The sequence below is a fragment of the Mobula birostris genome, chromosome 8 (genome assembly GCF_030028105.1).
Source record: "Mobula birostris isolate sMobBir1 chromosome 8, sMobBir1.hap1, whole genome shotgun sequence".
In the NCBI taxonomy this organism is placed as follows: Eukaryota; Metazoa; Chordata; class Chondrichthyes; order Myliobatiformes; family Myliobatidae; genus Mobula; species Mobula birostris.
Window position 1 is genome coordinate 36937534 of NC_092377.1, and position 24846 is coordinate 36962379.

The following is a 24846-nucleotide window of genomic DNA, read 5'->3' on the forward strand; positions in this document are numbered from 1 at the left end:
TGTTCTTGGTTTATATAAATAGTGCAAAATAGTGACTACATCAACCATCTTCAGTGGCTTCATTGGTGACTTTCCTTTTAGAATGTAATCAGAAGTGGGGATGTTTGCTTTTGATTTCACATTTATTCATTTCTATTGTGAATCTACAGTAAATTGCTCATGCTGTCTGGCCTGCTGAGTTCCTCCACCATTTTGTGTATTGCTAACCAGCCATCTCTGGCATTCGCTGATATTACCATAACTAAATTGTTCATCATCAGCACCTTAAGTGGTCAGTGTGAAGAGGGCAACATTCAAATGGTTCAATTATCGAGAGAGAGATTACTCAAGTGAAGATGCCTTCCAACAGCAGCACATACTGCCTGCTGTCTCGGTGTTTCAATCTCCCGCGACACTTCAGACATTGGCAAGGAACCAGGTCGTCCACAGGGTATCACCCTCAAGGTACATGACTTCCAGTCCACACCCCCAAGGCACATGTCTTCCGGGCCGCACCTGGAGATATCAAAGCATCAGGCTGCGTGACAAGTCCGAGAAGGAGAACCCACTGCCGTGGAGAATCGTAGTTTCAACTGCAGCTGCAGGTCACAATCTCTAACAGGACCCCGGCCACCTTGAGAAGAAAAGAAATGCAGGAAAAAAAGAAGATGAAACTGTTTCAAGGACAAACTGGAAGAGGTTGCCCGAGTCTACAAAAACCTCTGGGGCCATCTTTAGCTCCTCCCACTCCTTTGACCTGAAAGTGAATTGAAGTAGCCATCTGACTACTCAGATTACAGGAACATCCCAGAGCCCAGGTATTCTGTGATAAATGACTCAATCCTGACATCCCCAATAAATTTCCACTATTTATATAACATTCTCCTTAAAAGATATCCGAGAGACAACGAGGTAGAGACATATACAATTGTGATATTTAAAAGGCATTTGGATAGTTACATGGATGGGAACGGTTTAGAGGCATATGGGCCAAACATAGTCAATGGAACTGCACTGTTATTATTCACCTAGGCAACTCCAAAACTTAACCCTGTAATCTCTACCACCAGAAAGGTCAGCCGGTTTGGGAGCATTGGAAGACTGACGCCTACAGGTTCTCTTTCAAGTTGCACATCGTTCAGCCTTGGAAACGTATTCATTCCTTCACTGCTGCTATCTGTATCCTGAAACTTCCTCAGTAAAAGCATTGTGTGGGGTACCTTCACTACAAGGAATGTACATTTCATGGAGGTTTACCATCTTCTGAAAAAATTAAGTATTAAATAAATGCCCCAGTGCTTTCCACATAATTTGTAACAAATCGCCATTACTCACATTTTTCCTACCTCTTTGCTGGTCTTCCCATCCTCTATTTTCTGGAATCTTTGTGTATTCCTTCTCACTGTTTGCAGAACAACTTCGTTTGAGTCATCAACAAGTTATGAAATTGTACACCTTAGCACAATTTTGTGTTGTCCACATCAAATGAGAGCAGGTGTGTATCTAGAATTAACCGTGTGTACACTATTTCTTCAGTCTCGGTGGTACACACTTACCCTCACCTGGTCTGTTAGTACATGTTATAAACATGCTGTTTGCTTCTTCTCCCTGCATTTTTCTGGCTCTATTTTTCATACAAACTACTTATTAAATGATTTCTGAAAGTCCACATCTTGTAGATCTGCAGCATTGCCTTTATTCATTCATTCCTTCTTTTGAAATGTTACTAACTTTAGATTAGCTTAATACTTAACTTGGTTAGACCATGCATATATTCATAGGTACTTAACTTATCCCATCTGAAACATTGGGCCATATGAAGCAACAGGTTATAAGTATACTGCTGATCCATCCCTGATCTAAACCCTGGGAGTTCTATGTGATAGTACTGCAGGAGAACTGTAACATCACAGGAAGATGAGTCACCGCCTCATTCTCAAGGACATTTTGGAAACAGGCAATAAATGCAGGCCTTGGATTACCATATCCTGAAAAAAGGAAATAAAACTTCTGGCATGTAATAAAGGAAGGAACCTCAACAAAGAGAGATAATTCATTTAACTGGTCTCAGCTAATCATGTTGTCTGGCGCAACAATCTGTTGGAGGAACTCAGTTTGTCACACAGCATCTGTAGGAGACAGGAATTTGTTGACATTTCAGGTCGAAGCCCTGTGTCAGAACCTTGAACCACAGTTACTTACCTCCCACAGATGCTGTCCAAGCCATGGAGTTCCTTCAGCAGATTACTGCTCCCTTTTCTGGCACCTGCAGTGTCTTGTGTCTCCTTGTTTGTAAAAGCTAAATTGGTTTAAATTTCATATGAGCATTGTACCAGAATAACAACAAAAAAATTACACCAAAGTATCCAGGAGCTAGTTTATCATCTTTTTGTTGATTGTTCCTGGGAGCTAGATGATATTGGCCACCCGGTGCCCATGGCCACTACTTGTGACCTGAAAAGTTGGACTTTGGTCAACACTCCACAAGACCTCGCCTCTAATTTTCTAATGTTGGTGATAGTTCTGCAGTCATGTGAGAGATTTCTGAAAATACAATAAAATTGAGTGAACAGGAACAAATGTGTGCCAATTGAGCAGCTGTGCAACTTGGAGAGAAACTGTGGTGCCATTATCCATTGGTGGTGCAGTGAGAAGGTATGGGCTCATATCAGGCAGTTCCCTGACAAGGAAATGAGTGCAGTGTTGAGGTTGGGATTTACATTACATGATATTAGAAAGCACAATCAACCTTCAACACTACATGCTTGTATACTATTTGCCAATTTTGAATCACAAATAAATAATGTACATTATTTATATAAAAGCTGGTTATTCTGTGGTGTGACTTACCTGCTGACACCACAAAGCCTTTATACCATCTGCAAACCATAGGATGGGTGCATAATGGAATGCTCTGCACTTGTTTGGATGCGTGTAGCTCCAGCGCTCAAGAAACCTGAGAGCATCCAAGACAAAGCAGCCTACTGAATGAGGCCCCATCTGATATCCCAGCCCAGAGGTTCCCAACCTGGGAGTCCACGGACCCCTTGCTTAATAGTTCATGGCATAAAAGAGGTTGGGAACCCCTGACCTGGACATTTTTCCCTCACTACAATGACTGCACTGTGTATCATCTACAAAATGCTCTGTAATTACTCATCTAGCTTATATGAAAGCACTTGTCAAATCTGTAATGTTCGTCACCAATGGCGAGAGCAACAAACATATGTGAACACCACAAATTGCAGGTTCTTTTCTGAGTCATGCGCTATCCAGACTTGGCAAAGTCCTATTGACCCTTCATGATCACTGTGTCTTAATTATGGAATTTCCTTCCCGACTGCCTTGAGGGGAGTTGCCTTCACCAGAAGGGCTGTAACAGTTCGACAAGAGTGTGCAGTGTCACTTTCTCAAGGACAGTTGTGGGATGGCAATAAATGCTGTCCTTGCAAGCAGCATCTACACCCTGAAAATAAGTGAAAAAGAAATTCCTTTGTGGTATATATTCTGGGCTGTTTTCTTTTAGATCTTACTTTCAGTTCTCAGCCACCTGCTGTTTGCCAGCCTTTTAAATGGAAACGTTTTACAGTTTTCTTTCATTTTGTCTTTCTGTCTGCTTTCTCACAGTCTGCCTTTCAAGGACTTTGTTCCACGTGGCTTTGCTGTTCCTGTCATTATCAAATCTCACCTCAATTTGCATTTGCTGTATTTTTCTCTATATCAGTGTTTATTCTGTGATCTTGTCTTTCTTGTTCACCTCCTTTTCCAGTTCAGCAGTCATGTGTACAGTGCTTGAATCAACAGTTGAACAGCACATTGTTGACCTTAAGAATAAGCGAGGACTGCAAGCCACCATAACAGACTTAAGTTATATAGTGCTTTTTGAAAGACTCTTGTTTGCTGCACCTGTGTGTTGCTAGGTGATTTAGTGCGTGTTTACATAAGGATTCCCAATTTTAAACTCATGTTACTTAAGCAGAATTGAAAGCGTCGTTCCACGGATTAGCCTATGTCTATCATTGCTTTAACATGGAAATCTGCAGACTGAGAATGTGGATTTCAAATATCTTTGTAATATGAATCACAATCAAATTTGGAGAAGTCTCACCATGAAAATTAATTAATTCCTCAGCCAGTATCTAGGATGTTTAAAAATTAGCTTTATTTCTCACATATACCTCAAAACGTCAGTGAAATGCATCACTTGCACTAACTACCAACACATTCAGATGTGCTGGGGGCAGCCCACAAATATTGCCGTGCTTCTAGTGTCAACATAGCGAACTCACAACTTACTAACCCTAACTGTAGGTCCTTGGAAAGTGAGAGGAAAGCCATGCGGTCACAGGGAGAACGTGCAAACCCCGTACAGACAGCAGCAGCAGGAACTGAGCCTGGGTTTGCTGGTGCTGTGACAGTGTTATGCAAACTGCTGCACTACTGTACGGCCCCTATAAAAGCATCAGGGATGTAATGGTTTGTGAATGTTTCTGAGGAGCTTGCTGAGACTGATTCATATGCTGTTCATAAATGATGCAAGGAAAAGGAATGCCTGGGATCTCAATAAACCACATGAAAATTTTACCTACATTGTTTTGTCACATAACGCAGATGGAGTGTTCAAATAGGTAGCGCCAAAATGTGAATTTCCCTGGGCATCCTTAATGGTAAATAGATCATGTCAGTTCACTAGATTTTGCCTCTATGCTCTTTTAAATCTGGAAAATTATTGTACTTCTGCTGTTCAGATGAAGCATATATCACAATCAAAGAAAAGCCAAAATACTTTCCAGACAAGCTTGACACAATGTATACTGTAAAGATTAATCCTAGATAATTTGCTTTCTGCCTCTAATGAGCTTTTGGGCATCCTGAGGTCATAAACAACATCATATAATTTCAAGTTTGTTTATTTCTCTCCGCCAATTTCCACAATATGTTTAATGCCAAATATTTCAAATCTCCATTCATTAAATTGCCTTCTGAAAGCTCATTCTTATGTCAATATTGGAATATTTCTCTGGATAGCTAGTGAACACCTCTCTTGCATTCCCTAATATCGTAAAGAAAAATGTTCCTGAGTGGAGTGTTGTAAATCTTTGAAATTCTCTACCTTCAAAGATTATAGATGCTCAATTGTCAGGGTCATTCAAGGTTGTGATTAGCAGACTGCAAGGATTTGTGGACTGAGAGAGACAGGGATTAAGTGCAGGCCCATCCAGGATCTTATAAAATCACAGAACAGCTCACTATTTCTCTTCATTTTAATTCTGCACATAATCCGGTAAAAATTTAATCATTTAAACTTTCACTTTCAGTCTCAGTCAGAATCTTTGTTTTGATAAGTTACTCTTGTTTACTCAATTCATACAAGTCTCAGATTCCCCTATACCATTGAGAGAATGTGGAGCAATTTTAACTCCAAAGCTCCACGGAGAGCATGTGGGTGGATGATGATTACTGTTTCTTTTATTTTTTTAAATTTTATTGAGCTACAGCGTGGAATAGGCCCTTCCTGCCTTCGAGCCGTGCTACCCAGCAACCCCCGATTTAATCTTAGCCCAATCACGGGACAGTTTACAATGACCGGCGTCGTGCCCGACGCCGGCCCCCTAGGCCTGAGTCGACGTAGTAGTAGTTACAGTGACCAATTAAGCTACCAACCGTATCTTTCAACTGTGGGAGGAAACCCATCCAATCATAGGGAGAACATATGAATGCCTCCAAGGCAACAGGGGGGAATTGAACCCGGGTCGCTGGTACTGTAAAGCATTGTGCTAACCACCTCACTACTATGCCTCCCCAGGCTTAAGTTGATAGCACAACACTTTACAGTACCAGCATTCATCATTGTTCTGACCCAAAATCCCACACAAATTTAAATGCACAGGTAAATATAAAGCTGTATAAAACTTCATTCTCAGATATACACCCTGCCATCTTTCCAAGCGAGGAAGTTTTCTATTTTTGACATTCCTACATAGAGAAAAATAACAATTAATTGTGCAGTGGGTTTGCATTAGCTTAAAACTTTGATTATCAAAACTTTTATAAAGAAAGAAGAATTTATGTTGCTAATTAAAGGAAGCATGTTTCATCATCAGGCTGCCTGACTACTCCACTCACCTCAGGCAGCCTGAAAAGTCATGTTGCATTGGAAAGGAGACATGTCGTTGTTAGCAACTTTTAGAATAACTTAATTACATAGAAGAACATAAAAACATGGGAAGAGGACCAGGCCACTAGGCTCCTGTAGCTTGCCCTGTCATTCAATATGACCATGGAAAATCTATCCCAGGCCTCAACTTCTTTTCTGTGCCAGCTCCTCCAGGCTCTCATTTCCCTGACCTTTCAAATATTTATCTAATTTTTAAAGTACCTCCGGTTTCCACAAAACCTCCAGGATGGAAATTCCTGCGCTTCATGGCCCATTTCAAGAAAAAGACTCTCGTGAACAGTTACACCTGTTGATGTGAAGATATGCATTTGACAGTGGTCAGAGAGGAGTTGTGTCCACTCTCTTGACTTAGGAGAGTGAAATACGTGCCTCTGAGCTTTCCAGGCAAATAGCTATTTTTTAAGAGAAAAAAAAGCTCTTAGCTTTTATTGTTTTTTTTCTCTTTCTCTGAATAGTGTGGAATTTCACCTTTGAAGTTTAATGGTCAAGTGTGAAGCATGGGTAACTGGCAGAATCCTGTATTATATTTTCTTTTCCTCCTTCACTTAATATAATTTCATACCACGTCCACAATTACAGGAAATGGTTTGGTCCATTGACTCTGCTGCTCCTGGGATCTCTTGTCATTTAGTGGAATTTCTTGTGATCCCACACAAACGTAATTAATGTAACTAAGCAGCTTTCTAAAGCTGTCGTGTTAAACCACTACAAAGGATAACAAAGGAGTAAAATTTAAGGAGGAGGGTGATTGCAACTTTTCTGGGGAAACTAATGATGGGTAACAATGCTGGGTATATTGGATGTGCCCATCCCATAAATGTTTTTGTTTTATGTTTAAATTAGCCTCTTTATGCTCTTTTTGAGCTTCACAACATGCTGATAGAAAAGCCACACTGCTTCCCATTGGTGCACCAAGCAACAATAACACTCAGCCTTTGATGATATCTTCAGAGTGATAAATTAAAGACCCTTTTGTTTTTAAATATGTAAGCCTAATCAAGAACAGGATGAAATTGTAGACACAGGTGCTCACTGAAGGGGCAAAAATAAAATCATTCTTATTTCAATCTTCATTGCAAAATGCATTGGATAAGGTCCTCTACATAGTGTCACTGCTTATGGGAAGTGACTTGGAAGTGAAATTTTTTCCCAAGAAGTTTGTCACAAATATAGTATCTTTGAATGTTACTTTAACTTTACCTTTAAAAATATTATGAAAAGCATTAAGTTTATAATGCACTGCAAATTGCAGACCTAACTAATAAATGCTTTCTTTCAGAATTAGAGATTCTAAACTTCTGGCAGGCTGCCCAGCACATTATACTGGAGTCAGAACTGTTTGCAGAGAGCCAGAAGATTTCACCAGCACCTGGACTAATTCAGTGGCAAAAAAGCATCACAAGGCTAACGTTGTCTGTAGTAGCAAAATCGGTTTCTGTACGACCAGTGTCACAGTCAGAAGATGCCACCTTCAAATTGGCTTCTGAAACTTCTGACTTTCAGCCCAGCCTTCTCCTTCCTCATCTTCTACACTCAGAACTCACTGAAGTACGTTTGCTGACCCTGGAGACACTGTTGTTATGGCTGGAAGACACAGATTTCCTCCAGCATAGACAGACAAATGGGAATGTACTGTTCCTGTTATCAGGAATTAAGGACACTCTAAAAATGCTAGCAGTGCAAGAAAAACACCCAGAATGTCTTGCCAAGGTGAGGGATTATCTTAATATAGTAACATGCATTATCACTGAGAATGAAGAAGTATCTCAAATGTGGCTTTCTTAAAACTAATGCTTATTTATCTTGAAGCCTTGCAAATAAAATGAGACAGTAGCCACCGTATTAGTTTTATATAATAAAACAAGTTGTGAAAGAACCAGTCTGAGTGAAAGCACTCTCATTGACTATTCAAATGGATCACTTTACTAAACCAATAGAGCTAAGAGCACAATCTAAAAGTGTTCAAACGACTGACTTTGGCATCTACTTGAACCTAACACAGCCTATGTATATAGCTTTATAACTAATTGCTCTGTCAAATATTCTAGGTGCTGAAAACCTTGTGCCATTTGGATATAGAGGGTCTGTTTCCTTGGATAGTGAATACTTCAGTGATGAGTGAAGCCAGATTTCTCAGGTGGATCTTATCAGTAGCAGAAACCACAAGAAGCAGGTACATCTCCAAGACTTCGTAGAGATTTGACTTGAGCAAATATGTCCTCAGATGTTCAATATACTACATAGTTGCTGAAATTTTAGTTACTTAGTTTTGAAACTTGAATAGTCTGCCCGGAATCAGGAACTGCAATTTAATGAGTTTATTTACCATGACCCTATCATTATAGCAACATATCGTTGTATTTGTTGTGTGCTCAACGTTTTGTTCAGAAACATGGAGTGATTTTGGAAAGTAGGTGTGGCTTGAAGCCTGAATAAGATGTTGTTCTTAGCAGTCCTCATTGTATCTTTGCCACACCAAATGGCATAATAGAATTCTGAGGTTGAGTTTATCACAGATATACTTTTGTACCAGAACATAACTAAGGCCATTCATGAATCTATCTGCCAATTCGAAAAAACCATAAGACAATGGAGCAGAAATAGGCCATTCATCTCATCAAGTCTTCTCCACCATTTCTTCATGGCTGATTTACTATCCCTCTCAACCATATTCTCCTGTCTTCTCTCCATAACTTTTGAAGTCTTGACTAATCAAGAAACTATCAACCATTGCTTTAAGTATACTCAATAACTTGACCTTCACAACTATGCGGGACAACAAATTCCACGGACTCGCCACCCTCTGGCGAAATAAATTCCTCCTTATCTCTGTTCTAAATGGACTTCCTTGTATTCTGGAAACTGTGCCCTCTGGTCTGAGGCTCACCACTACAGGAAACATCCTCTCCGCATCCACTCTAGCTAAGCCTTTCAATATTTAAGATGAGATGATTCAATGAGATCCCTCTTCATTCTTCCAAACTCTAGCGAGTACAGGCCTATCCCAGAGCCATCAAATGCTCCTCACACAGTATGTTAATTTTTTCATTCCCAGGATCATTCTTGTGAACCTCCTTTAGACCCTCTCAAACACCACATCTTTTCTTAGGTAAGGGGTCCGGAACTGCTCATGTTACTCCAAATGTGGTCTGACCAATTCTTTATAAATCCTCAGCATTACCTCCTTGCGGTTATTATACCTCTAGTCACCTGCAGACAACCAGAGATGGCTCCATTGATTCCCACTCTTTGCCTCCTGCCTGTCAGCCAATCTTCTATCCAAGCACATATCTTTCCTATGATACCTTGTTAAGCAGCATCATGCCTTCTGAAAATCCAAAGAAATATGTCCACTAACTCTCCCTTGTCTACTCTGCTTGTTATTTCCTCAAGGAATTCTAACAGTTCATCAGGCAAGAATTCCTGTTAAGGAAACCATGCTGACATTGGCCTATTTTATCATGTGCCTCCAAGTACCCGGAAACCTCATCCTTAATAATCGACGGCAACATCTTCCCAACAAATGAGGTCAGGCTTACTGGCCTGTAATTTCCTTTCTTCTGCATCCGTCCTTTTTTAACATTCACAATCTTCCAGTCTTCCAGAATTATTTCAGAATCTGGTGACTCTTGAAAGATTATTACCAAGCCACAATTTTATCAGCTACCTCTTTAAGAACCTTAGAGGAGAGTCTATCTGCTCCAGGTGATTGATCTACCTTCAGACCTTTCAGTTTTCCAAGCACTTTCTCTTTAGTAATGGCAGCTACACTCACTTGTGCCCGCTCACACTCTTGAATTTCTGGCATATTGCTAGTGTCTTTCACAGTAAGGTAGACGCAAAATACCGAAACTCATCCGTCATTTCTTTGTCCTCCACTATCTCTCCAGCGTCATTTTCCAGCTGTCCGATATCCACTCTCACCTCTCTTTTTCTCTTTATTTATCTGGAAAAAAAAGTTTTGGTGTCTTCTTTTATATTATTGGCTTGCTTACCTTCCTATTTCATCTTTTCTCTCCTTATGTTTTTTTTTTAGTTGCCTTCTGTTGGTTTTTAAAAGATTCCAAATCCTCTAAATTCCTACTTAATGTTTGCTATGTAATACATTCTCTCTTGTTTTTATGCTGTCTTGGCCCTCCCTTGTCAGCTACGCTGTAGGACTCTGTGACTCTATACTGTTGAGATAAAACGTTACACCATGGATGCACTATCATTCAACATCCTCCCTTATGTTAATGAAATTGGCCTTAGCATGATTTAAGACTTTAATTACTGGTCCAGCCCTGTGGCTTTCCATAACCACTAAAATATACAGAGTTATAGTTTACACCCATGGAATGGAGATAAGGAAAAACAGGGGAGATGGAGAGACAGAAGAGGGAAAATTGCTCCTCCTTTACATTAAAGGACACAGTGAGAGTTATTTGCGAAAGAAAAGCACATGAAAATCAGTGACGTAGTATGATTTTAAAAAAATAGATGATTCATGAAACCAATTGCATATGGTTTCAGCCTTGCAGGGTGGTTAAGTATTTGGACTTCTGTGAGTGAAAATGAAAAGTGTAGAAGACCAAGATCAGTTGATCCATTATGACCAGTGAGTAATAAGGTTGATGGCTGTATCATGTGTGTGTGCACAATAACACAGGGAGATGATAACCACTTGACAGTGTATCACTACAGGAAGTGTCCAGTACGTTAGAGGGACGGCCCAGAATTTTATTAGAAACAAGCACATGGGCTTCGTTATGCATGATATATTGGTAAAAATTGTGTGAAAATGGGTTTTCTAATCTTGATTATTAACTAAACCTTTTTTTATTTAACGAGGAACAAAGGTTTTTCAGATTTGAATTGACTGCAATGTAAAGCTACCTCCAGACAGCATGAATCGCATCCAATGATGATAATTATTCCCTGAGTTGTCAACTGTGATTTGGTGCTAGCGTTTTTGCCCTTGAATTAGAGGTAGTGCTTTATTGTCAGAGGTGTGACACAGACCAAACTCGATAGGACAAATAGCTTAATTCTGCTCCTATATCTTGTGGTCTTGTTAAACTCAGACTCACTTTCTGTCACGGATGTCATAGTTTTGAAGAACAGTACATTTTAGCAACACAGTAGCGCAATGCTTTACAGTATAGTGACCAGGGTTCATTTCCCACCACTGTCTGTAGTTTGTACGTTCTCCTCGTGACTATGTGGGTTTCTTTGGGTACTCCGGATACCTCCCACATTCCAAAGATGTAGCGGTTGGTAGCTTAATTGGTCAATGTAAATTGTCCTGTGATTAGACTAGGGTTGCTGGGCAGTGCGAGTCGAAGGACCGGAAGGACTGAAGGGCCTATTCTACACTCTATCTCAATAAATAAAGAAATATAAAGTTCCTGTTTTAGTGAAAATTTATGCCATGACTAGACAGGATATCTAGTCATTATTGCATTGCTGTGTTACACATGCTGAACTCAACGTGATGTGGGAGACCAAGTTCTTCCGTACTCAGTTAAGAAAGAAAAATGTAATACAAAGTCATTGTGTGGAATGAAGAAAATTAACATTTTTAATTAATGCATGTGTGGAGAATGGAGAGCAGAGTGTATAACCTTAAATTAGTTCTCAGAAAATTTGTTCTCCAAATGACTAGTCTATAAAGTCTTTATTTGAATTGCACCCCCAAACTGATGATTTATGCTGAGAAGATAATACTTACCTATCTACGATAATTTACCATATTTCAAAACTACTTAATTAGCTATGAATGCCCAAAGTTGTTGATGGTGCTGTGTTATTTGTTTTCTTCTGTATTAGTTTCTGGTCTTCCTAAACTGAAAATGTACCAAATTTGCTCCCCTCGTCAGGAACATTATCACCAACTGAGCCAGCCTCAAGGATGACTTACCAAAATACTACCAGCCATGTCTCCTGCTCCACTAGGAGCCCAAACACCCTTAACTGATTCTACACAATTTATCAAAGATGCCTACCAAGCCACCCCCTCCTCACACTTTGATAAATCAGACCAGTAGGTTATGTTCCTTTCTCCCTGCATACAAACAGAAGTTGAAATTGGAAAATCCAGTACAGACAGTCATGCACTGCTGGTCTGAAAATATAGTTGAACTTCTGTGCAGCTGCTTTGAGTCAGTAGACTGGTCTCTGATCAAAGACTCAGCCGCCAGTTTAGAGGAATATGACACCACCTTTACCAGCAAGTGTGTTGAGGACTATGTACCAAAGTGGACGATCCGGGTGTTCTGAAACCAGAAACCATGGAAGTAGCAAGTGATCCACTCACTACAGAAATCTCGGCCTGCAGTGTTCTAATCAGGCCTTTACAAGAAATCAAAGTATGATCCCCGTAAAATATCAGGGATACCAACAGACAGCACAAGTTCAAAATCAAGTCCCAGACCAGCTATCAGGTGTGGCAGGGCTTGTGTGTTCTAATTGGCTACAAAACAAAGTTGGGTAGCATCACTGACAACAGTGCATTTCTTCCCAAAGAACTTAATGCATTTTATGCACATTTTGAACTGAATGAGATTGGAACATCACCTCCCAACCTGATAGCCGCCAATGCACCTGTATCCACAGTCACCATTGCAGACATAAGATCAGTCGTCGGGAGAGTGAACACACAACATGCATCTGGCCGAGTTGGTGTTCTTGGCTGTGTCCTTAGATCCTGCGCAGAGGTTTTGCAGACGTTTTTAACCTCTCCCTATTTCAACCTGAGGTTATGAAAACTACTAGTACCTACGAAACACAAGGTAGTGTGCCTTCGTGATGACAGCCTGGTGACTGTGACATCCATTATGAAATGCTTCAAGAGGCATACATTAACTTCAGCCTCTCACCTCAACCTTCACCTACCACCAAAACAGGTCAATGGTTGATGCCACCTTCCTGGTCCTACACTCATCTCTGGAGCACCTGAACAGTAAAGGAACTTAGGTTAGACTCCTGTTTATTGACTACAGCTCCACCTTCCATACTATAATTCCAAGCAAGCTCATCACCAAACTCCAAGACTGAGAGTCCCCTCCTTCTGCCTGTTCACATCCATCGATCCCTCAGAAATGCTGTGCAAGTAGATAGGTAGATAAGAAGCCATTATGGTGTGTTGGCCTTCATTAGTTGGGAGATTAAGTTCAAGAGCGGCAAGGTAATGTTGCAGCTGTATAAAACTTTGGTTAGGCATAATTTTAAGGTGATTAGAAGAAAGTGTAGGGGTGATGTCAGAGGTAAGTTTTTTACACAGGGAGTCGTGGGTACGTGGAATGCCTTGCCAAGGGGTGGTGGGTAGAGGTAGATGCATTTGAGGCATTTAAGAAACTCTAGATAGGCACATGGATGTTGGGAAAATGGAGGTGAACAGGAGAGAGAAGGGTTAGATTGGTCTTAGAGTGGTTTAAAAGTTTGGCAATACATTGTTGGTTAAAGGGCCTGTACTGTACTGTGCTGTAATGTTCCATGTCTCTATTTAGTCAGTAATGATAGGAAGCAATACATCCACAACAATTATTTTCAACACTGGTGTTCCACGAGGCAGTATCTTCAACCACTTTCTCTACTCCCTGTACACTCATGACTGTGTGTGGCCACGTTCTGCCCTAACTCCATCCACAAGTTTACAGATGATGCCACCATGGTGTGCAGTATCTGAAATAACGATGAGTCAGAGTACAGGAGGGAGAAAGAGAGCCAAGTGATGTGGAGTGATGCTCCCTCAAGGTGAGCAAAACAGAAGGTCTGGTCACTGACTTCAGGAAGGGGACGTGTTGCACATGCGACAGTGCTACAGAGGCTACAAGGTTTATTTCAGCATTTAGTTACTAATTTATTTAGTTCCTATGCTGTACTGGTCTGTGTTCTAAGATGGGAGGAGGGAGCTGAGGAGATAAGCACTATTGCCACAGGATGGCGTAGGGAGCAGCAATGAATTGATTGAGACAATGACTAGAGGAGTGGGAACAGTGAATGTTTACCTGGTTAGAGGAAGACTGATGTCCAAATCCCCTTATGTTCCAGATAAAGACAGGCACTTTAAGCAATGTTAGGCAGATAACAAGCCTTCAGTTAACTGGACCAGTGCTTTAGGCCTGTGCTATATACAGAACAGAATTCAATACAGGTGATGTCAAACAAGCCATTTAAACATCTTACAGGTGGTTCAAAAATCTGGAATTGGTTTACCAGCACACAAAGCAGCTTTTAATAAAGTTCCGTCAGCTTGGCACATAAAATGTTGCACTAATTGGTAGAACTTCTAGGCCAAAACTCCATCTCCAGACACAAAACTTTGACAAATTACAAAGAGTGAAAAGAGTGATTTGGAAATGGCAATCACAGGAACTTCAGAAATAAATGTTCCCTGTTTTTGAATTGTATTACCTTTAAGTTATGTTTACTCTGCTGTTAATTTATACTTAATAAATTTCACTTGGTAGCTTTCATCAAAAAAAAGAGAATTCAATTTTTTCAAAGATGTCAAAAAGCTGATGACTGAGTTTAAGAATTAATTTGCCTGTTATATTTTCCCAGGGTATTGTAAACCCAACTAAATTTGTTTTCTTGTGGTATTCTTGGGGTAGTTTCAATAGTTAAAAAAATCTGGATGCACTTATCAAAGATACTCGCAAGGGCATTAAATAGTGGAAGGATGGGCTGTTTGGGAGTTTTGAAAGATTCATTCTGAAGAGGTGTTACTTCTCACACATGCCATATATGTCTACCATATGTATTCACATGAGTCAGTGTTGTTGACAGAAATGTTAGTATAAAATTAACCCATATCCTGCCAACGTTCTTCAGCTCCACATTGTCAACAGACTGTAGTTCGTTTGGTAATGACAGCTTTGAATATCCAGGAATGAACACTGTGCCAATTCCTATATTTTCCAATCAAGATACTCTGCCACTTGATCACTAGGTTAGCTAAGTGCTATCTTTCCAACTAATTTCTGCGTATGAATTGGAAACATAGTTTATGAGAACTAAGTAAATGATATTTACTGCCATTCATTTTCTTCCTTTTCAAATGTAATGATCTTCATTAGAGCGGTGCCATAGCCTGATTCATGTGGAATAGCAGGGCAATGATTCTAAGTTGCAACCTTGTGCTACATAATGTATTTTCACTCTCAGTGCTATAGGCAAATTAATTTTCAGTGCTATGTTATATAATTAAAGTTGCATTGAAGTTCCAACTTTCTCCTCATGATTAGGACAATATCTGGTCTTTTATGGGTTAGAACCTATACTGTGAAGAAAACTTCCTCTTGCTACTGACATAACAATATTTCATTAGATCTATTTGGATTGTGAAAATTCTGTTCAAAACCCCAATGTGGAATGGAGCAAGTTAAGATAACTTGCTTTTTCTGTTGGTTTTGGAACTGGCAAGTTCTGCCATGTAAACATAGTTTAGTTTTCATTTCCCCATAGGCACTGCTTGATCTGCTGGGCAGTTCAAACACTGTACCCTCAATTTTAGGTTTCAGCAACAGCTTTGACATTATCTCTGCTTTATTTGTTTCATTTATTTGTTTTTCTTCTTTCCAACTGCTCAGTGATTTATTAGACAGGTAAGATAGAGATAGATACTTTATTGATCCCAAAGGAAATTACAGTGTCACAGTAGCATTACAAGTGCACAGATATACATATTATAAGAGAAGTAAAAAGAATGAAAGATAAGTTACCACAAACAGTCTAACAGGCAGGGGTGTCATCACTTCCCCAGCTATAAGTTGACTCATTATAGAGCCTAATAGTTGAGGGTAAGAATGACCACATATAGCACACTTTGCAGCAGCACAGTTGTCTTAGTCTATTACTAGAAGTGCTCCTCTGTTCAGCCAAGGTGGCATGCAGAAGGTGAGAAACATTGTCCACGATTGCCAGGATTCCCCATTGGGTCCATTATTCTAACACAGCCTGCAGTGAGTCCAGTTTGACTCCTATCACAGAGCCAACCTTTCTAATCAGTTTATTGAGCCCATTGGCATCACCCATGTTGATGCCGTTGCCTGAGCACACGTCCGCATAGAAGACTGCACTGGCGACAACAGATTGGTAGAACTTGTGAAGGAGAAGCCTGTATACTCCAAAGGACCGGAGTCTCCTCAGGAGGTAGAGGTGACTCTGGTCCTTCTTATACACAGCCTCTGTGTTGGTGCTCCACTCAAGTCTGTCATCCAGGTGCACCCCCAGGTACCTGTAGGTCCTCACCACATCCTCGCCATATCCCACCGAGATACAACACTGGGCGGCACAGGAGGTCATTCCTGCCTGTGGCCATCGAACCTGCAGCTCCTCCCGTGGAGGGTCAGATACTCTGAGCCAATAGACTGATCCTGGACTTATTTTCCATCTGGCATAGTTTGCATTTTGTTGTTTGATTGTTTGTGGTTTTTGTATTGCTATATTTATGCTCTGTTCTTGGTTGGTGCGGCTGTAACGAAACCCAATTTCCCTCGGGATCAATAAAGCATATCTATCTATCTAAAGTGCCGATCTGCAGTGAATGAAGCTTTCCCCCCAGCAATGAGGGCTGTATGTTATTGAAGGCACTTGAGAATGATCCTCATCCTCACAGTGCTGCCCTGCATATCCAAATGGGAGTATACTCCATTCAGCAGTTCATTGTCAACTCCAGTGTACTCCTAGTAGGCAAACTGCAGGGGATCAAGAGCTGATCTGAACAGGGGTCAGAGGTGAGCCAGGACCAGCATCTCTAGGGCCTTAATTTTGTGTGAGGTCAGGGCCACTGGACGGTAGTCATTCAAGACTTTCAGTTGGCCCTTCTTGGGTACTGGGACCAAACATGATGTTTTCCACACAGTCAGGAGCCTTTCCAGACTGGGGTCAGACTGAAAATGCACTAGAAAATTCCACACAACTGCTCAGCACAGTCCTTCAGGACCTTGTGTTTCACACCATCTGGACCCGTGTCTGAATTTCCCCAGGCCCTTCTCACCTGCTCAGTAGTGAAGGTGAGTTCATGATGACAGGGAAGACAGTGGGGGCTGGGGAAGGTGAAGATTGGGATGAGAGCAGTTGGTATGTGGCGGTGTGGTAGGTGCAGGGAAAGGAGGGGATGTAGATAGTGGTAGGCTGTGTTGTTCATTCTGGATAAATGTACGGATCTCCTGAATAACCCTGTCATCATGTTGTTGGAGACGTTCCCTTCATCTTATCAATCTTTCCTCCAGCCACTCTGCAACTTAAAGCTAACTTGTTTTCTGAAGTTCATGGTTCTGATGAGGTGGCTTTTAACTGAAACATTTCTTGTTTCATAATTGCTGCCGTATGAGCTAAACGCTTCCAATATTTTCTGTTATTATTTCAGATTTCCAGCACTTTCAGTATTTTAATTTAAATCCACAGAAAGTGTAGGGTAGTGTACACTTAACAGAAAGTTAAGTGTACAGAATTAGTGACTTGAAGATTAGTAAATTGGTTAATTATTGTCATATGGACTAAGGTAGTGAAAAACCTTTCTTTCATATTGTTCATACAGATAAATTCATTACAACAGTGCCTTCAGATAGTACAAGGACAAACAATATGAGAGTACAGAATAAAGTTTTACAGTGTACAGAAAAAGATAAAGAATAGACGCATGTCAGTTCATATCGGACAGTACACGTATCAGTTCAATCAGAATCAGGTTTATTATCACTGGCATGTGTCATGAAATTTGTTAACTTAGCAGCAACAGTTCAATGCAATGCATGATATAGAAGAAAAAAAGTAAAAATAAATAAATAAATCAATAACAGTATATGTATATTGAATAGATTAAAAATCGTGCAAAAACAGAAATAATATATATTTAAAAAGTGGAGTAGTGTTCACGGCTTCAGTGTCCATTTAGGAATCGGATGGCAGAGGGGAAGAAGCTATTCCTGAATTGCTGAGTGTGTGTCTTCAGGCTTCTGTACCTCCTTCCTGATGGTAACAGTGAGAAAATGGTATGCCTTGGGTGCTGGGGGTCCTTAATAATGGACACTGCCTTTCTGAGACACTGCTCCTTGAAGATGCCCTGGGTACTTTATAGGCTAGGACCCAAGATGGAGCTGACGAAATTTATGACCCTCTGCAGCTTCTTTCGGTCCTGTGCAGTGGCCTCCCCTCCATCATACCAGACAGTGATGCAGCTTGTCAGGATGCTGTCCTCGGTACATCTATGGAAGTTTTTGAGCGTATTTGTTGACATCCCAAATCTCTTCAAACTCCTAATGAAGTATAGTCGCTGTCTTGCTATTCTTTAGCTGCGTTGATAGGTTGGGACCAGGTCCTCAGAGATCTTGACACCTAGGAACTTGAAACTGCTCACTCTCTCCACTTCTGATCCTTCCATGAGGATTGTTGTGTGTTCCTTCGTCTTAACCTTCCTGAAGTCCACAATCAGCTCTTTCGTCTTACTGACGTTGAGTGCCAGGTTGTTGCTGTGACACCACTCTACTAGTTGGTATATCTCGCTCCTGTACCCCCTGTCATCTCCATCTGAGATTCTACCAACAATTGTTGTATCGTCAGCGGATTTATAGATGGTATTTGAGCTATGCCTAGCCACGCGGTCATGGGTATAGAGAGAGTAGAGCAGTGGGTTGAGCACACACCCCTGAGGTGCACCAGTGTTCAAGCACAGTGCTGTGCCAAACTAATTAAATTAATAATCAAATTCCTAACTAAGCTAATCCCTTCTGCCTACTTAATGCCCTTATCTCGCCCATTCTCTGCACAATATTGTGGCTAAGAGCCTCTTAAATACCTCTGTCATATTTGCCTCCTCTCGATCGCTGACAGTACTTTCCAGGCATCCATCACTTTCTGTGTAAAAAAAATTGTCTGGGGCATCAGCTTCGAACTTTCCTCCTTCTCATCTTAAATGCATGCCCTCTAGTATTAGGCATTAGACTACCCTGAGAGAAAAAATGATACCAGCTGTTTAATCTGTCTGTTCCTTCATTATCTTAGCTGTCCTGTCTCACCTCAGCTTCCACTGCTGCAGAGAAAACAACTCAAGTTTGTCCAGCCTTTATAGCACATGTTATCTTCTTAACTCCGGCCTAGCAAATTGTTTCGTTCCTTGATTCCACCCCTTCTCTATATCATCTCCACCTAAACCATCCCACTTACTCACTTTTGGAAATTATGTGAGATTGTGAAAGAAAAACATGTGTGTGTGTGTGTGTGTGTGTGTGTGTGTGTGTGTGTGTGTGTGTGTGTGTGTGCGCGCGCGCGCGCGCGTTTGTGGGGAATAGAGGCCCAAGGGCAGCACTTGAAACCAGTGCCAGCACCTTTCTGTATTTTACTGCTTTCACAAAAGTTTTTAACATACAGAAGTATTTCACGGCCATTGAATTTTGGTGTTCAACCCTGTTTAATCAAATTTTTTTTTGGATGAATCTTTACAGATAGAAGTCTAAATGAATGGTTGGTTGATGAGGGCCCACAGACGCTGTTGTAATACATACATATGTGCAGAACCTTTTTTTTTCGCTACTGCTTCTATTTACTTATGTAAAATGCAGCCCTCGTGGATCATTATATTTCAGTGTAATGTCCCCAGCTGTTAACCAACCAGTAAATACAATCAAAGGTTAGAGGCTGTAATAGTAGTGCCCCTTGTGTATGTTTCATAATGAACCGTTTGACACAGGAACTTGATGCATTGCCACATGTGTGCAAAAATTTGAAATCCCAAGGAGTGAATGGAAGTATTTTATTGATATATTGTATGTTTATTGAGTTTCCATGAAGACTTGGATTTTCATACTTAAATAACAGTTGGAGAGGTTTCTTGGTCTCACATTTTAGCCAAGTCTGTCTACCCCACACATGGAAACTATAGGAACCAAGGCAAATTAGAGCAATATGCTTGAAATATTTCTTTTTATTAAGTTACCTTCTCGCAGCACTGAAACTTTATTTATCCGTGTAGAGTTTTCATGAGAACAAAATCGATTTTTTGATTCAATTTCATCAGTTAATTGCCCTTAATTCAAAAATATCATAAATATCTTTTTTAATTATAACTAATAAGGGTACAGTTATGTTCAGAAATGCAGCCCACAAACTTCACAATACCATTTGATTTCTACCATATGAAAAACAAAAGATTCATGTTCTTCTGAAGTAATTTACAGTATTTTTTAAAGATCAATTTAATTCAAAATTCAGTAAGTTGTTTTAGTCATAGAGCAATATAACATGAACACAGATCCTTCAGCCTAACGACTCCATGCCAACCGCATGCCAGCTATTGCCAATCTTCTTTATTCAGCCTCGAAACCTCTATCATTCTAAGCCTCGCCCCTCCATGTATGTATCCAATTGCTTCTTAAATGGTACTGTACGCACTGGTATCTCAATTCATATACTCACCGTCCCTGCATGAAAAAGTTGCCCCTCAGTTTCCTTTCAAATCTTTCCCCTCTCACTATAAACCTAGGCCTTCTAGTTTTGGACTTCTCTACCCTGGGGAAGAGACTGTTACCATCTACATTTATCTGTGCTTCTCATTTGTATAAGGTCACACCTCACTCTCTTGCATTCTTGTGAATAATGGCCTAGCTTGGCCAACCTCTCCCTATAACTCAGGCCCTCCAGTCCCAGCAGCTATTTTATAAGTCATTTCTGCACTGCTTCCAGTTTGACCACATGTTCCAATAACAGGGTGACCAAAACTGTATGCGGTATTCCATGAGTAGCCTCACCAACAACTTGTACAACTGCAACATCATGTCCTGACTCATGTACCCAGTGCCCTGACTGATGAAGGCCTGCGTGCTAAATGCCTTTCTCACCACCCTGCCTGCCTGTGGTACTGTTAACAACACACTAAGCAATTATACTCCTACTTGCCCTACCATTCATAGTATAAGTCCTATGCTGTTTTACCTTTCCAGAATGCATCACTTCGCTCTGAAATCCATTTGGTACACCTCAGCACGCTTCTCCAGCTGATCAGGATCCCTCTGTAAAATATGATAACCTTCTTCACAATCAACAACACCTCAGAATTTTGTGTCATCGCAAGCTTACTGATCAAACCTTGTGCATTCATATTAAAATCATTTGCATAAATAATGAATAACACTGACCCCTGTGACACACAACTCCATTCTGAGAAACAACCTTCAACCACCACCCTCTGTGCATTACCTATCCCTGCATTCCATAAGATGTAACTTCACTGACCAACCTATTCTGCAAAACCTTATCAAAGACCTTACTAAAGTCCAGATAGACAGCATTCACTGACCTACCCTCATCTACCTTTTTTGGTTACTTCTTCAAAAAACTCCAAAAGGATCATCAAACTCCTAATCAGACTCTGTATATCTAATTGTTGGCTTCCTCAGAATCCCCTCATTTAAATTCCCCAGTACAGATTTCAGGAATGACTGGCCTGTATTCCCTTGGCTTATCCTTGCTACCCTTCATCATTGTTATCCGTTTTCCAGTCTTCACTAGTGGCTAATAGTGAAGCAAATATCTCTGTTACGGGGCTCCACAATTTCTTCTCTAACCACCCAAAAGGTCCAAGGGTGCACATGGTCAGGCCCTGGAGACTTATCCGGTCCTGGAGACTTATCCACCTTAAGGCTGCAAATTCCTCCTCCCAAGTAATGTAAAGTTTCCATAGAGTCATAGAACAGAAACAGGCTCTTAGGCTCATCTGGTCTGTGCCGAACTATTAATCTGCCTAGTCCCATCGACCTGCACCTGGACCATATCCCTCCATACCCCTCCCGTCCATGTACCTGTCCAAATTTCTCTTAACTGATGAGATCCAATCCACATCCAGCACTTTCACTTGCAGCTCATTTCACAGATATGCCACCCTCTGAGTAAAGAAGTTCCCCTTCATATTCTCCTTAAACATTTCACCTTTCAGGAAGGGTAAGACGAAGGAGAACATACCAATCCTCATAGAGGGATCAGAAGTGGAGAGAGTGAGCAGCTTCAAGTTCCTGGGTGTCAAGATCTCTGAGGATCTAACCTGGTCCCAACATACAGATGTAGTTATAAAGAAAGCAAGACAGCGGCTATACTTCATTAGAGTTTGGAGTGATTTGGCATGTCAAGAAATACACTCAGAAACCCCTATAGTTGTACCGTGGAGAGCATTCTGACAGGCTGCATCACTGTCTGGTATGGAGGGGCTACTGCACAGGACCGAAAGAAGCTGCAGAAGGTCGTAAATCTAGTCAGCTCCATCTTGGGTACTAGCCTACAAAGTACCCAGGACATCTTCAGGGAGCAGTGTCTCAGAAAGGCAGTGTCTGTTATTAAAAGCCTCCAGCATCCAGGGCATGCCCTTTTCTCACTGCTACCATCAGGTAGGAGATACAGAAGCCCGAAGGCACACACTCAGTGATTCAGGAGTAGCTCCTTCCCCTCTGCCATCCAATTCCTAAATGGACTTTGAAGCTTTGGACATTAAACCCTTGGACACTACCTCACATTTTTTTAATATACAGTATTTCTGTTTTTGCACATTTTTTAATAATCTATTCAATATACGTAATTGCTTTACTTGTTTATTTATTATTACTTTTTATTTTATTTTTTTTTTCTCTCTGTGCTAGATTTGTACTACATTGTACTGCTGCTGCTAAGTTAACAAATTTCATGCCACATGCCGGTGATAATAAACCTGATTCTGATTCTGATTCTGATTTCAACTTTAAACCATGACCTCTAGTTCTCATCTCACTCAATTTCAATGGAAAAAAGCCTGTAAATTCCTTTTTATCTGGTGTCTCTAGAAACATGGCTGGTTAGCCCCTCACTAACAAGCCAATGGACTCAGCGGTGAGAAAACCAAACTCCATACGTCTGGGCTGGATATAACTCGGGTCCTACCAGACTGGGAGAGCCAGGATGTTTCAACCACCCTCACCCCAATCTGTGTAAATGCTGCCCACTTACAATCATAAGAAAGGTGTATTTATGAAGCAATGCACACAAAATACTGGAGGAACTCAGCAGGCCAGGCAGCATCTATAGAAAAGAGGTCAGTTGATGTTTCACGCTGAGACCCTTCAGAAGGACCCTTCAAGAAGAAAAAAAGGGGGAAAAAATTAAAGGGCCAATTATAATTAAATGTGCACTAAGTTGGAGCTCAGATCTTCAAAAGCTGGAGGTGCCCATATACTCACAGCGCCAACTCCTGTTCACTGATAGAACTTTCCATCTTGGACTCCATTGAATCGTGCATTCCGGTTGGATTGAATCCTAACGCTGGTTCTCTCGATCTACTCTCTCCATCTCCCGCCGAAAAGGACCTCAACCCCTTTAGTGTTTGTCGTAAAACCTCTCCACCCAGCTTTCTCTGGAATCTTCTCCCAATTCCACCATCCTGATTGGCTGACCCGACATTCCTAAGCTGCACATCACAACCCCTTATCATTAACAGTAACCCAAACACTACCAATAGAACACACTGCTTCTACAGAAAACTATTAAATGAAATTCTCACAGCATTAGCAGTAAAATCTTAACCAGGGTATTACACTATCTATACACCTCATAATTTTAAATAAGAGTAAATCTACAGATGCAGGAAATCTGAGCAACACACACAAAATGCTGGAGGAACTCAGCAGACCAGGCAGCATCTATGGAAACGAGTACAGTCAACATTTTGGGCAGGACTGGAGAAAAAATGCTGAAGGGTAGATTTAAAAGGTGGGGGAGGGGAGAGAGAAACACAATGTGATAGGTGAAACTTGAAGGGGGAGGGATGAAGTAAAGAGCTAGGAAGTTGATTGATGAGACAGAAGACCATGGAAGAAAGAAAAGGGGGGAGAAGCACTAGAAGGAGGTGATGGGCTGTCAAGGAGATAAGGTGAGAGAGGGAAAAGAGTATGGGAAATGGTGAAGGAGATAGGTTGTGGGGGCCATTACCGGAAGTTTGAGAAATCGTTGTTCGTGCCATCAGGCGGGAGGCTACCCAAATGGAATATAAGGTGTTGTTCCTTTATAATAAGTGTGGCATCATCATGACAGTGGAGGAGGCCTTGGGTAGGCATATCGAAATGGGAAGTGGAATTAAAATGGGTGGCCACTGTTTTTTTTCGAGTGGATCTATTACTGTCGGAGGGCAGGAGGGATCACAGGGGGAGCAGTGAGAGAGGGTTTCACTGAACTTCCATCGAAGGGAAGATTCAAACTTCTTCAGGGTAGGCATCCCATATTCTATTTCTGTTGGAGGGCAGCAGGGATCACAGGGGGAGCAGTGAGAGAGGGTTTCACTGAACTCCCATCGAAGGGAAGATTCACTCTCTCCAGGGTAGGCTTTTTCCCTGCTGCTCTGCAACAGAAATAGATCCACCAGTAAAAGTGGGATCTCCCAGTGGACACCCATTTTAATCCAAGCAGCACACACAAAATGCTGGACCAGGCAGAATTCATGGAAAAGAGTAAATAAACAGTCATTGTCTTGGCCCAAATGGACAACTGCTTTCTCTTTTCCATAGATGCTGCCTGGCCTGCTGCATTCCTCCAGCATTTTGTTTGTCTTGTTAGGAGTATTGTTAATCTATGTAGTCATCAAGCCTCCAAGCCCAATGTATGCTTCCTTCTTTTACTTGACCAGAGGCTCAATATCTCTTGCCAACCAAGCTGTCCTAAAGTTGCCAGGTTTACCTTCATCCTAACAAGAATGT

General features: G+C 41.1%; 1 protein-coding gene across 6 annotated transcripts in view; it reads left to right on the forward strand.

The window, feature by feature from the left end:
* The window catches only part of LOC140201238 (tRNA (32-2'-O)-methyltransferase regulator THADA-like), a 424035-nt gene that overhangs the window by 330099 nt on the left and 69090 nt on the right, over positions 1–24846 (forward strand). For 4 of the 6 annotated variants that reach the window (XM_072265008.1, XM_072265009.1, XM_072265010.1 and 1 more), the window contains 2 exons: positions 7437–7867; positions 8206–8330. The exons of the other annotated variants lie outside the window; for them this stretch is intronic. In XM_072265008.1, the coding sequence (XP_072121109.1) occupies positions 7437–7867; positions 8206–8330 (556 nt within the window). The remainder of the gene's footprint in view (positions 1–7436; positions 7868–8205; positions 8331–24846) is intronic. 6 annotated transcript variants of the gene reach the window in all.